The following is a 14,291-nucleotide window of genomic DNA, read 5'->3' on the forward strand; positions in this document are numbered from 1 at the left end:
GTGAATTGGCATCGATATTCAATGTTTCCATACCCACCATATTGGTTCATTTAGCTGCAATTGGTAAGATAAAGAAGTTGGACAAATGGGTCCCGCACGAATTGACCGATGCGCAGCAGGCGCAACGTCTAGAGGCTTCACTTTCTTTGCTTTCCCGTCACAAAAATGAATCTTTTTTTAATCGAATTGTGACCTGCGATGAAAAGTGGATACTCTACGACAATCGTAAACGCTCACATCAGTGGTTGAACGCTGATGAACCACCGAGACATCACGCGAAACCCAACATTACACAGAAGAAGCTTATGGTGACTGTTTGGTGGTCCAGGTCAGGTGTTATCTACTACAACTTTATGAAACCTGGTACATCGATAACGGCTGAAGTATATTGCAAGCAACTGGACGAAATGATGCAACAACTTGCTATTAAACAACCGAAATTGGTCAATCGGTCAATGCCAATCCTGTTGCATGATAATGCTCGACCGCACACTGCACGACTGACCGTGGCAAAGCTACGGGAGTTGGAATTGGAAACTCTCCGTCATCCACCATATTCACCAGATCTATCACCTACCGACTATCACTTCTTCCGGAATTTGGACAACTTGTTGGTGGGAAAATTGTTCAATTCTCAACAGGCAGTCGAAACAGCCTTCCGCGACTTCATCGATTCCCGTACTCCTGGCTTCTATAGTAGAGGCATAGACCAACTACCACTAAAATGGCAGAAGTGTGTAGATAACATGGGCGCATACTTCGATTGAAAATAAATCATGTCCATGTGCCAAAAAGTGCAAAAGTTTATGTTCTATTTGTAAAGTTTCATACTTAATGACCCAATACAATTCTAGCGATCGAAGAGAGAACTGCCCGTAGCCCGAAGCGGCTTTTATGTTCTATCGATTGATCTCCTTGCTGTCCACCAGTTCAAAGTCGGGCTTCCCAGCGGCAGCGACTCTGTCCACTCCGCCGGACCACTCGATAATACCGTACCCGACCATCCCGGCGCACAGTATTCCGACCAGGAGATACAGCTTCGTACTAGTGCAGAGATACGGACTGTAGATGTACGTTATCACCGAGCCGGTGGATTCCCACAGGCGGAAGTTGGAAAAGGCTGCCTCTTCTCGGCCGGGAAACAGTATCCCGCTCAATGCTGAAAACAAACTCGCGAATGACTGTCGTCAATTAGCGCTAAACGTCGGACTGCCGCGTTTAAAGCGCGCTTGAAGTGAAAATCATCGGCAAGCTTGCGGAAGAATAAACGATACAAATTGTTGTGCTATCGATTGGTACGATGCTGTACCAATGGAACACAAAATACCCGTCGGTACGATCTTACGCGCCGCGGATACGCCAGGAAGCTTGACTCGACTATCAGTAAGTTTGCAACTGTTAACAACATCCGACACACTTAAGCGTGATTCACTGCACGATTGTGCGCTAATAACGAGCGATATTTGTATCGATCTGACATGATTAATGCTAATAGTGATTAATTATACAAATATACAATATTAATTGTTAACAATAATGGAAAGATTTAATAATAAAAATTATTTGCGGAAGTCAGTATTAAATAATCATTTTCTCCTGTAAATCCAAGCGAGTATCCCAGTATTCCAGTATTATTCATGCGTTTTAACACATTTACTGCGTATCGGTCACCGGACCATCGTCGCAGTGATGTATTGAACTTTATAATTTTGCTTGTACAAGAGTCACTTGATAAGTCCATAGAAAATATATAAGATGGCAGCGAGAAAAAAAATCGTATACATTTATGAAATTTATTATTATATAGAAGACATGAAAAAACTTGACCATCGTTGGACCAAGCATTGAGCTTGACAGAGATTATATTGAAAAATAAAAATGATTTTGCTCTAGAAAAAGAATTGTATTTTATATATTTTTTAAGGACTTATCAGACGACTCTTGCATTACGTACCGTTGACCTGCACCAGCCAGATCGAATCGCATACACCCCACAGACCCGATATCGAGAAGAAGACGAGACCTTGGTCAGGAGTCGGTCTCCAGCGCATCATGAAAATCAAGATGCTTAGGTGCAGGCAGAAGGCGAAGATCATCACGGGCTTCCTTCCGGTTAGCTTCACGATGGATCCCGTGGCGAGCGCGGCTACGGCGTTCGTGATACCGAAGCAGATCATGACGTAGCCGATGTTGCTAATCCCCCAGGCGCAGGAAACGAACGACTGTGAATAAGAATACGAAATATATCGGGCTTTCCCGCGAGGAAAATGAAATGCTCCTTCTCGCTTGCCGCGAGCTAAGACTTTTATCTTATGCATATGTATGTTTCGCTCGATGCATCCTTGCACGCGGCTTACTAACTGCATTGTAATCGGCGAACAAGAAGGCTTGCTCCGCTCCGATGAACAACGTTATTGGCAGTATCAGAAGCTGGCTCCTCTCCTTCAGCAACTTTAATGTCACGGCCAGCAGTTTCAGCCCAGACTTGCCTTTCACTAAGCGGGCCCTGTTCCTGTCGTATCTGTAAAATAGAGAGAGAGAAATTCCAACGTGTGTCAAGAAACTCTCCCGCATGATTTATACGTATAATTCGCTGCTAATTCTCGATAAATACTAAGATAAATAATTTTATAAATAAATAAGAAACTTTTGAGTATCTTCAGCAAACCACAAGCATGAGATATTCTATTAATATTACTATTAGGAGTGTGATTTAGTTTTGAGGGTTTTGCAACAGATGGCTGTAGTGTCAGTTTGTTCCAATAGCTGTTTCCCATAACTGTTGTTTCTTACAGTGTTGACATTATCCATGACATTTAGCAGCATTATAGCAATAGATGCAATAACAGTCGTGTTTATATCATCGTAAAAATGCAACTTCCGAAACAGCATTTTCGACATGCGTTGCTTTTGTTTTTTAATCAAAAGAAAACTACGGCTGACGGTTATAGAATTCTTGTGGAAACTTACGGATATTCTGCCCCATCAATTAAGACGTGTGAAGGACAAAGAACGCTCGGGACGACCAAGAAAGCTTGAAAATGCAGATTTGCGAGCATTATTGGACGAAAATCCAACACGATCCACTTCAGAACTTGCCAGAGCATTAAATGTTGATCGTACAACAGTTGCCAAACATTTACATGAAATGGGAAAAATTCAGAAGGAAGGGAAATGGGTTCGACATCAATTATCGGAAAGTGCCATTTGAACATTTGCATTTCGTTGATCGCCAGGCAAAAAAAGAAGAGTCTTTTGTCTCGGATTGTTACTCGGGATGAAAAGTGGATCTATTTTGATAATCCGAAACGCGGAAAATCATGGGTGGATCCAGGCGAACCATCAACATCCACTCCGAGACGCAATATTCACGGTTCAAAAGTAATGCTCTGTATTTGGTGGGATAGTGTACTATGAGCTGTTAAATCCGCACGAGACTGTCACGGCTGATCGTTATCGACACCAATTGTACAAGTTGAAGCAAGCATTGGACCAAAAACAACCACCAATTGCGAGTAAACGACGGAAAGTGATTCTTCTTCGTGACAACGCTCGACCTCACGTTGCGTCATCAGTGAAAGAAACACTATTAGAGCTCGAATGGCAAGTCTTCTCCGGGCATTGCTCCATGCGATTATTATTTGTTCCGGTCGATGCAACATGCTTTAGAGGATACACACTTTCATAATTTGGAAGAAGTGCGAAAATTCGTCGACGAATGGATCAACTGAAAAGAAGAGTCATTTTATCGTGGTGGAATCCATCTCTTGCCAGAGCATTAAATGTTGATCGTACAACAGTTGCCAAACATTTACATGAAATGGGAAAAATTCAGAAAGAAGGGAAATGGGTTCGACATGAATTATCGGAAAGTGCCATTTGAACATTTGCATTTCGTTGATCGCCAGGCAAAAAAAGAAGAGTCTTTTGTCTCGGATTGTTACTCGGGATGAAAAGTGGATCTATTTTGATGATCCAAAACGCGGAAAATCATGGGTGGATCCAGGCGAACCATCAACATCCACTCCGAGACGCAATATTCACGGTTCAAAAGTAATGCTCTGTATTTGGTGGGATAGTGTACTATGAGCTGTTAAATACGCACGAGACTGTCACAGCTGATCGTTATCGACATCAACTGTACAAGTTGAAGTAAGCATTGGACGAAAAACGACCACCAATTGCGAATAAACGACGGAAAGTGATTCTTCTTCGTGACAACGCTACCTCACGTTGCGTTGTCAGTGAAAGAAACACTATTAGAGCTCGAATGGCAAGTCTTACCGCACCCCGCGTGTTCTCCGGACATTACTCCATGCGATTATTATTTGTTCCGGTCGATGCAACACGCTTTAGAGGATACACACTTTGATAATTTCGAAGAAGTGCGAAAATTCGTCGACGAATGGATCAACTGAAAAGAAGAGTCATTTTATCGTCATCTCTTGCCAGAAAGATGGGAAAAAGTTATAGAAAACGAAGGAAAATATTTTGATTAAGGTATTCATTCATTATCATATTTAAATACATGCGTTTTTGAGCAAAAAAAACCTCAAAACTAAATCACACCCCTAATATTACTATTAATATTAATACTATTAATACATTATCATTATATTATAAGTGTGTAAATTAATTTCGATGTCTTTGGTTTTATTCGTTTCTGACCATCATTTTAAATTAAAAGAAAAAACACCGAATTAAGGGGGGAGCCTGCTTTAGAACGTTGAAAATAAGGTATATTTTACGAATTGGTTTTGGAGAAACTATACAGCGGATCATTATAAAACTCTGATGCATTTATTAGTACATGTTTAAAGATAAAAAAAATTATTTTTTATTTGAATATATCGCTTGTAGAGGTCGTTCCGGAGGCATCTTAGTGCAGCCGGCATTGTAAATTGGTGAGCATTCTCCCGCCTCCAAATTCATCCAAACTGAAAAATTGAAATATTTTCTCGTTATTTATGAATTCCCATCGTCGATGAACCTTTAATATTCATAAAAACAGTAAGTTAAACAATTATTTTTGCATGAAAAAGTTCAAAAACTTTGCCTAAAAATCGTACTTTTGTGTTCTAAGCTCCACCATTTTGGCACTTTTCAACTTTTTTCTTCTCTCTTTGGTTCATCGACGATGGGAATTCATAAATAACGAGAACACATTTCAATTTTTCAGTTTAGACGCAATTTGGAGGCGGGAGAATGCTCACCAATTTGCAATGCCGGCGACGCGGCTGCACTAAGATTTCTCCAGGACGACCTCTACAAGCGATATGTTCAAATAAAAAAATTAATTTTTTTATCTTTAAACATGTACTAATAAATGCATCAAAGTTTTATAATGATCCGCTGTATAGTTTCTCCAAAAACAATTCGTAAAATATACCTTATTTTCAGCGTTCTAAAGCAGGCTCCCCCCTTAATTCGCACACACCTACCATGAACAGACACAAAGGCCGCGTACCTGGTCAAGGAATCGACGCAGAACGCGATGATCAGGCAGGCCAGGATCATGCAGGCCAGATAAATCCCCGAGATCAGGTGGATTCGTTCCACTGCGGGGGGTTGCAAATTCGGGTTCTCATCCTCCACGTTGGACACCCCGCAGAAATTCGCGCCGCATGTTTCCGCTACGACGCTGCTGTTCAGGGTGACGTTCGTTGCGACGTCCGTGTCGACGCCATAGGAGAGAACTGCGTTGCAATATCGCGAAATAAAACGTGTAAAAATGAAATGCAAAAAGCGATTTGTCGATAACAGTTATTTTTACGAGAGGATTATTCGCGCTGTTCGATATGTATGGCCACTTCGAGAGATTATGAACGACGAGCAAGGATAAGCCGCGGTTGATTTGTTATGCCAGCGATATGCTCTTATTGAGCGAGTGCACTTGTGAATTTGCAATAAGAGACGAAATATGGCCATTAGAATGCTCGGCTGATCTCCTGTTGCTGTGCAACGTTCGATGTTTCATAATCTTCCGACCGCGCGCCACACCTTTGGTGACTCGATTTCGTTTTCATCGGAGTTCGCGTTTTTATGGCTCATGCATTCGATGCATTCGTACGTGTTTCCGTATCGCGAGATCGCGACGTAGATCGTAAACGGAGCTTCGCATCATCGAGTTCCGGTTTATGATCTCGTACGCCCACAGATTGTTCACCGGCCGCACCGGTCTTAGATCGGATAGTGATCGGATAAACAGGTAAGAAGTGACGTAAATCGATGAGGTAAAGAAATACTTCATCTGCGGAGTCGCGTGAAGGCGAAAGGTCCATCCGCCGAGGTCACGTTTAGTTGAAAAAAGGTGTAAATTGTCAACGTGGCGACAATTACATTGATCGGTCGACCATAAACAGTTTCTTGTGTGCCAGGAAAAAAATTGAGCACCTTTAGTAATCAATCGAGCGCTCGAGAAACCAGAAAAAATCTTTAATTTACAATTTAATTTACGCAAGATAATCTCGAGGATATTTGAATATTTGCATACATCGTCGGCGGGAGATAAAATTCTCAGACCGCGCGCGCAACGATTCCGTTTTACATACGACATGAGGCGATCGCGGTTATTAATGATTCACGCCACCGGTTCGCGCGTAATCAAAAATTAACATTCGAAATGCCTTCGACACGGACGAATGATACGCAAACATCCTCCTCTCGTTTAATCCCTGAAATATAAATCGGCCATTCTCCTCTGAGAGCGCGGCTGACCCACCTGCCGACGATATAAGATTGCCCCACACCTGCGCCATTTGATAAAACATGAAGAAGAGACCGAAGAACCTCGTGACCAGCACGTCCGCGGCGATGTCCGAGACGGTCGAGTAAGCCTCCGCCGCCACGGTCAAGTAAGTGCATTTCGCGCACCAGAGCGGTCCACCGCCCAATCCGACCGACAATCCGGCGGGGATCATCGTGTAGAACCTCGGGTAAAACTGGGAAGCTATGAAGGGCATGTAAGCCAGTATGGACACGCACATTGTCCACTTGCATCCCAGCCAACTGGAACAAAGTTGCGTAAACGCGAGTCAGCGAAGTTCACCGAAGTTACCCCTCTGTCGTATGTGTATGTATCTGTCTGGATTCAATTCAATTAAACACCAAAGACGGAGAATACAGGCGAGAGTCCGGTTCTATCTGGATCCGCCTGAAGCAAGTCCCATCTCGTAAGTGGATGAAGGTCGACACATAAAAGGGAAAATACAACGTCAAGTCTGAGAAACAATTAACTTTCCATTTAAGATCGCATTAGGGAGAAGGGTGCCGTTTTCAACCTTCGGGTGTCTAGGTGCGTCCACTTCGCTCTTGACCAATCACGGAATCCGCGGGGGTTCCGGACGACGTAATTCTGGGCCAAGGTGAGAACGACCACGCGTAATAAAGTTTAGTGCTGTGGGACCGCGCGCGGAACTAGTCGCTCGTACATTTCACATACATACGCAGAGAAACACATCGAGAATCGCTAGCGAGGTTTTACGATGGACCACGAGTGCTCTTTGATTTATGACGTGATTTACTTCTGGAAAAAAATTTTTCATTCATCCCAGGCGCGATAATCGAGCGGCGCGTCGATCATATTTGACGATACTTCTCCGTCGAGGATATATTTCCGATAGCGGAAACGGAATCGGGAATATTCATCACAATCACCGAAATCGCACTGAGATCGATAACGTAACGGGCGTTTGAGGTATCTTTCTGCGGCATTAGTCGATAATTCAACGTAAAGTGTAAAAAGTTGCATCTCATTATATTAGGGGTGTGATTTAGTTTTAAGGGTTTTTTTGCTCAAAAACGCATGTATTTAAATATGATAATGAATGAATACCTTAATCAAAATATTTTCCTTCGTTTTCTCTAACTTTTTCCCATCTTTCTGGCACGAGATGACAATAAAATGACTCTTCTTTTAAGTTGATCCATTCGTCGACGAATTTTCGCACTTCTTCCAAATTATCAAAGTGTGTATCCTCTAAAGCGTGTTGCATCGACCGGAACAAATAATAATCGCATGGAGCAATGTCCAGAGAATACACGGGGTGCGGTAAGACTTGCCATTCAAGCTCTAATAGTGTTTGTTTCACTGACAACGCAACGTGAGGTTGAGTGTTGTCACGAAGAACAATCACTTTCCGTCGTTTACTCGCAATTGGTGGTCGTTTTTCGTCCAATGCTTGCTTCAACTTGTACAATTGGTGTCGATAACGATCAGCCGTGACAGTCTCGTGCGGATTTAACAGCTCACAGTACACTATCCCACCACATACAGAGCATTACTTTTGAACCGTGAATATTGCGTCTCGGAGTGGATGTTGATGGTTCGCCTGGACCCACCCATGATTTTCCGCGTTTCGGATTATCAAAATAGATCCACTTTTCATCCCCAGTAACAATCCGAGACAAAAGACTTCTTTTTTTGCCTGGCGATCAACGAAATGCAAATGTTCAAATGGCACCTTCCGATAATTGATGTCGAACCCATTTCCCTTCCTTCTGAATTTTTCCCATTTCATGTAAATGTTTGGCAACTGTTGTACGATCAACATTTAATGCTCTGGCAAGAGATGGATTCCACCACGATAAAATGACTCTTCTTTTCAGTTGATCCATTCGTCGACGAATTTTCGCACTTCTTCCAAATTATGAAAGTGTGTATCCTCTAAAGCATGTTGCATCGACCGGAACAAATAATAATCGCATGGAGCAATGTCCAGAGAATACACGGGGTGCGGTAAGACTTGCCATTCAAGCTCTAATAGTGTTTGTTTCACTGACAACGCAACGTGAGGTCGAGCGTTGTCACGAAGAAGAATCACTTTCCGTCGTTTTTGGTCCAATGCTTGCTTCAACTTGTACAATTGGTGTCGATAACGATCAGTCGTGACAGTCTCGTGCGGATTTAACAGCTCAGAGTACACTATCCCACCAAATACAGAGCATTACTTTTGAACCGCGAATATTGCGTCTCGGAGTGGATGTTGATGGTTCGCCTGGACCCACCCATGATTTTCCGCGTTTCGGATTATCAAAATAGATCCACTTTTCATCCCCAGTAACAATCCGAGACAAAAGACTTCTTTTTTTGCCTGGCGATCAACGAAATGCAAATGTTCAAATGGCACCTTCCGATAATTGATGTCGAACCCATTTCCCTTCCTTCTGAATTTTTCCCATTTCATGTAAATGTTTGGCAACTGTTGTACGATCAACATTTAATGCTCTGGCAAGAGATGGATTCCACCACGATAAAATGACTCTTCTTTTCAGTTGATCCATTCGTCGACGAATTTTCGCACTTCTTCGAAATTATCAAAGTGTGTATCCTCTGAAGCGTGTTGCATCGACCGGAACAAATAATAATCGCATGGAGCAATGTCCGGAGAATACGCGGGGTGCGGTAAGACTTGCCATTCGAGCTCTAATAGTGTTTGTTTCACTGACAACGCAACGTGAGGTCGAGCGTTGTCACGAAGAAGAATCACTTTCCGTCGTTTACTCGCAATTGGTGGTCGTTTTTCGTCCAATGCTTGCTTCAACTTGTACAATTGGTGTCGATAACGATCAGCCGTGACAGTCTCGTGCGGATTTAACAGCTCATAGTACACTATCCCACCAAATACAGAGCATTACTTTTGAACCGTGAATATTGCGTCTCGGAGTGGATGTTGATGGTTCGCCTGGATCCACCCATGATTTTCTGCGTTTCGGATTATCAAAATAGATCCACTTTTCATCCCCAGTAACAATCCGAGACAAAAGACTCTTCTTTTTTTGCCTGGCGATCAACGAAATGCAAATGTTCAAATGGCACTTTCCGATAATTCATGTCAAACCCATTTCCCTTCTTTCTGAATTTTTCCCATTTCATGTAAATTTTTGGCAACTGTTGTACGATCAACATTTAATGCTCTGGCAAGAGATGGATTCCACCACGATAAAATGACTCTTCTTTTCAGTTGATCCATTCGTCGACGAATTTTCGCACTTCTTCGAAATTATCAAAGTGTGTATCCTCTGAAGCGTGTTGCATCGACCGGAACAAATAATAATCGCATGGAGCAATGTCCGGAGAATACGCGGGGTGCGGTAAGACTTGCCATTCGAGCTCTAATAGTGTTTCTTTCACTGATGACGCAACGCGAGGTCGAGCGTTGTCACGAAGAAGAATCACTTTCCGTCGTTTACTCGCAATTGGTGGTCGTTTTTGGTCCAATGCTTGCTTCATCTTGTACAATTGGTGTCGATAACGATCAGCCGTGACAGTCTCATGCGGATTTAACAGCTCATAGTACACTATCCCACCAAATACAGAGCATTACTTTTGAACCGTGAATATTGCGTCTCGGAGTGGATGTTGATGGTTCGTCTGGATCCACCCATGATTTTCCGCGTTTCGGATTATCAAAATAGATCCACTTTTCATCCCCAGTAACAATCCGAGACAAAAGACTTCTTTTTTTGCCTGGCGATCAACGAAATGCAAATGTTCAAATGGCACTTTCCGATAATTGATGTCGAACCCATTTCCCTTCTTCTGAATTTTTCCATTTCATGTAAATGTTTGGCAACTGTTGTACGATCAACATTTAATGCTCTGGCAAGAGATGGATTCCACCACGATAAAATGACTCTTCTTTTCAGTTGATCCATTCGTCGACGAATTTTCGCACTTCTTCGAAATTATCAAAGTGTGTATCCTCTAAAGCGTGTTGCATCGACCGGAACAAATAATAATCGCATGGAGCAATGTCCGGAGAATACGCGGGGTGCGGTAAGACTTGCCATTCAGCTCTAATAGTGTTTGTTTCACTGATACGCAACGTGAGGTCGAGCGTTGTCACGAAGAAGAATCACTTTCCGTCGTTTACTCGCAATTGGTGGTCGTTTTTGGTCCAATGCTTGCTTCAACTTGTACAATTGGTGTCGATAACGATCAGCCGTGACAGTCTCGTGCGGATTTAACAGCTCATAGTACACTATCCCACCAAATACAGAGCATTACTTTTGAACCGTGAATATTGCGTCTCGGAGTGGATGTTGATGGTTCGCCTGGATCCACCCATGATTTTCTGCGTTTCGGATTATCAAAATAGATCCACTTTTCATCCCCAGTAACAATCCGAGACAAAAGACTCTTCTTTTTTTGCCTGGCGATCAACGAAATGCAAATGTTCAAATGGCACTTTCCGATAATTCATGTCGAACCCATTTCCCTTCTTTCTGAATTTTTCCCATTTCATGTAAATTTTGGCAACTGTTGTACGATCAACATTTAATGCTCTGGCAAGAGATGGATTCCACCACGATAAAATGACTCTTCTTTTCAGTTGATCCATTCGTCGACGAATTTTCGCACTTCTTCGAAATTATCAAAGTGTGTATCCTCTAAAGCGTGTTGCATCGACCGGAACAAATAATAATCGCATGGAGCAATGTCCGGAGAATACGCGGGGTGCGGTAAGACTTGCCATTCGAGCTCTAATAGTGTTTGTTTCACTGATACGCAACGCGAGGTCGAGCGTTGTCACGAAGAAGAATCACTTTCCGTCGTTTACTCGCAATTGGTGGTCGTTTTTGGTCCAATGCTTGCTTCAACTTGTACAATTGGTGTCGATAACGATCAGCCGTGACAGTCTCGTGCGGATTTAACAGCTCATAGTACACTATCCCACCAAATACAGAGCATTACTTTTGAACCGTGAATATTGCGTCTCGGAGTGGATGTTGATGGTTCGCTGATCCACCCATGATTTTCTGCGTTTCGGATTATCAAAATAGATCCACTTTTCATCCCCAGTAACAATCCGAGACAAAAGACTCTTCTTTTTTTGCCTGGCGATCAACGAAATGCAAATGTTCAAATGGCACTTTCCGATAATTGATGTCGAACCCATTTCCCTTCCTTCTGAATTTTTCCCATTTCATGTAAATGTTTGGCAACTGTTGTACGATCAACATTTAATGCTCTGGCAAGAGATGGATTCCACCACGATAAAATGACTCTTCTTTTCAGTTGATCCATTCGTCGACGAATTTTCGCACTTCTTCGAAAGTATGAAAGTGTGTATCCTCTAAAGCGTGTTGCATCACCGGAACAAATAATAATCGCATGGAGCAATGTCCGGAGAATACGCGGTGCGGAAGACTGCCATTCAGCTCTAATAGTGTTTGTTCACTGATCACGCAACGTGAGTCGAGCGTTGTCACGAAGAAGAATCACTTTCCGTCGTTTACTCGCAATTGGTGGTCGTTTTTCGTCCAATGCTTGCTTCAACTTGTACAATTGGTGTCGATAACGATCAGCCGTGACAGTCTCGTGCGGATTTAACAGCTCACCATACACTATCCCACCACATACAGAGCATTACTTTGAACCGTGAATATTGCGTCTCGGAGTGGATGTTGATGGATCCACCATGATTTTCTGCGTTTCGGATTATCAAAATAGATCCACTTTTCATCCCCAGTAACAATCCGAGACAAAAGACTCTTCTTTTTTTGCCTGGCGATCAACGAAATGCAAATGTTCAAATGGCACTTTCCGATAATTGATGTCGAACCCATTTCCCTTCCTTCTGAATTTTTCCCATTTCATGTAAATGTTTGGCAACTGTTGTACGATCAACATTTAATGCTCTGGCAAGTTCTGAAGTGGATCGTGTTGGATTTCGTCAATAATGCTTGCAAATCTGCATTTTCAAGCTTTCTTGGTGTCCCGAGCGTTTTTGTCCTTCACACGTCTTAATTGATGGGCAGAATCACCATGAGTTCCACAAGAATTCTATAACCGTCAGCCGCAGTTTCTTTTGATTAAAAAACAAAAGCAACGCATGTCGAAAATGCTAAAGCTTTCGAAGTTGCATTTTTACGATGATAGAAACAGAACTGTTATTGCATCTATTGCCATAATGCTTAAATCAATAATTCAAACTGTAGAAACAACAGAGAACAAACTGACACTACAGCATCTGATCCTCACTAAATCCTCACGAAAACTTTCTAATGCTACCTGCTAATACACCTGATAAATGGACGATAATGTCAAACCGACGTGCGGGTAAATGAAAACAAAAAATCAGTTATGAAGAAAAGAGCTTGGTGATATATCGCCAAGTAATGAAAATCAGGGATATCAAAATGCTAATGACAACCCAGTTATGCAGCCGATTGGCATTGTTCGGCGAAGGAAATCGTAATAACGGCACCCTTCCGAACTACGAGACGTCAATCACACATTATTTGGCTCACCTGACTCGAGTCTCGCTGACGAGGTTCCGATCGCCGTAATCCTCGGGCGATCCTTCGATGGCAGCGACAAAGAACCACTTATAGAAATTGCCCCCATTCCTTCTCCCCCGCCGAGAGATTTTCTCGCCGACTAATTCGATTCGCGAAAATCGTGACTGAAATTCACGACGACCGACGCTCCACGCGATTAAAGCTGCCGGCCCGCTCCTCCCCGATCGAGCGGTAATTATTAATGAGCGATGAACGCTAGAAGACCTGATTCCAAAGTGGATTAACGAGAGCACGTACAGCGGAACCTCCCCCCGTCTGACTCACAATTAGAAATATGTTACGTTGCGAACGATTATCTTGCAAGCCTCGCAATAAAGCGGTGCAATCTCGGAAGCTCGTCGGTGGAGCAAGCAAACTCAACTCTCCATCTTCATTAACTCGCTTCTCTTCTTCTTTTTTCACACATTTACATATTTCGAATAAATTACTGTTTATGACGATGTTTGCGGCATTAATTCTCTCGCGTTACCAGGGAGGCGAGGTTCCCGCGCGGATTCTCGCGGCTTGTTCGGTAATTTACTACAATCGCGATTGTTGCGGTCGAACGATCGAACGTGCGCTTTCTCGGAGATTCGGAAATACCGGTTTGCGCCGGTTGCCAGCTCGCCGGAAAAGCTCTCGGGGGTAGTTACAACGGGGTAGTTTAGGCGTACGGGCGTCGCGAGGGCGCGCCGTTGTAATGTAGATTACCTTATCCCTTGCCAACTCCGAGTCTTTGTGGTACCGCGTGTCCGTGTGGTACCGATTCTCCTGTATGTACGCCGACTTCCGTTCGCTTGTCGATCACGCCGCGACGCATTGCACGCGAACGCGCGCGCGATACCGCTGATTGACACGAGCGGCGAGAACACCCGCTTTGACGTATATGCATGCACTTTCCGTCCATGTGCTTAGCGTTTATGGCGAGATGGAGGACCCCGCCGGGGGTGCCTGTGCTTCCCTCCCCATGTCGATCGCACGTCATCGCGCTGACAAGTTGCGGAGAA

The 14,291-nt window shown here is 43.3% G+C and overlaps 1 protein-coding gene across 1 annotated transcript; it reads right to left on the minus strand.

The window, feature by feature from the left end:
• Nucleotides 1-779: 779 nt before the first annotated feature.
• Nucleotides 780-6,954, minus strand: LOC105285949 (UNC93-like protein). Its single transcript, XM_026974536.1, has 5 exons — nucleotides 6,722-6,954; nucleotides 5,468-5,696; nucleotides 2,362-2,521; nucleotides 1,955-2,222; nucleotides 780-1,159 (listed from the first exon to the last, which is right to left on the minus strand). Exons 1-5 carry the CDS (start codon nucleotides 6,918-6,920, stop codon nucleotides 900-902), a joined length of 1,116 nt encoding a protein of 371 aa, XP_026830337.1. The 5' UTR covers nucleotides 6,921-6,954; the 3' UTR covers nucleotides 780-899.
• Nucleotides 6,955-14,291: the final 7,337 nt, after the last annotated feature.

The sequence above is a fragment of the Ooceraea biroi genome, chromosome 13 (genome assembly GCF_003672135.1).
Source record: "Ooceraea biroi isolate clonal line C1 chromosome 13, Obir_v5.4, whole genome shotgun sequence".
NCBI classification, from domain to species: Eukaryota; Metazoa; Arthropoda; class Insecta; order Hymenoptera; family Formicidae; genus Ooceraea; species Ooceraea biroi.

What these genes read in the sequence shown, in the direction of transcription:
- LOC105285949 (XM_026974536.1), bottom strand. Translation starts at nt 6,920, where the DNA reads ATGATCCCCGCCGGATTGTCGGTCGGATTGGGCGGTGGACCGCTCTGG. An exon ending in TGCGTCGATTCCTTGACCAG is followed by an intron (nt 2,522 to 5,467) that starts GTACGCGGCCTT and finishes TCTATTTTACAG; the next exon opens with ATACGACAGGAACAGGGCCC. An exon ending in TGTTCGCCGATTACAATGCA is followed by an intron (nt 2,223 to 2,361) that starts GTTAGTAAGCCG and finishes TCTTATTCACAG; the next exon opens with TCGTTCGTTTCCTGCGCCTG.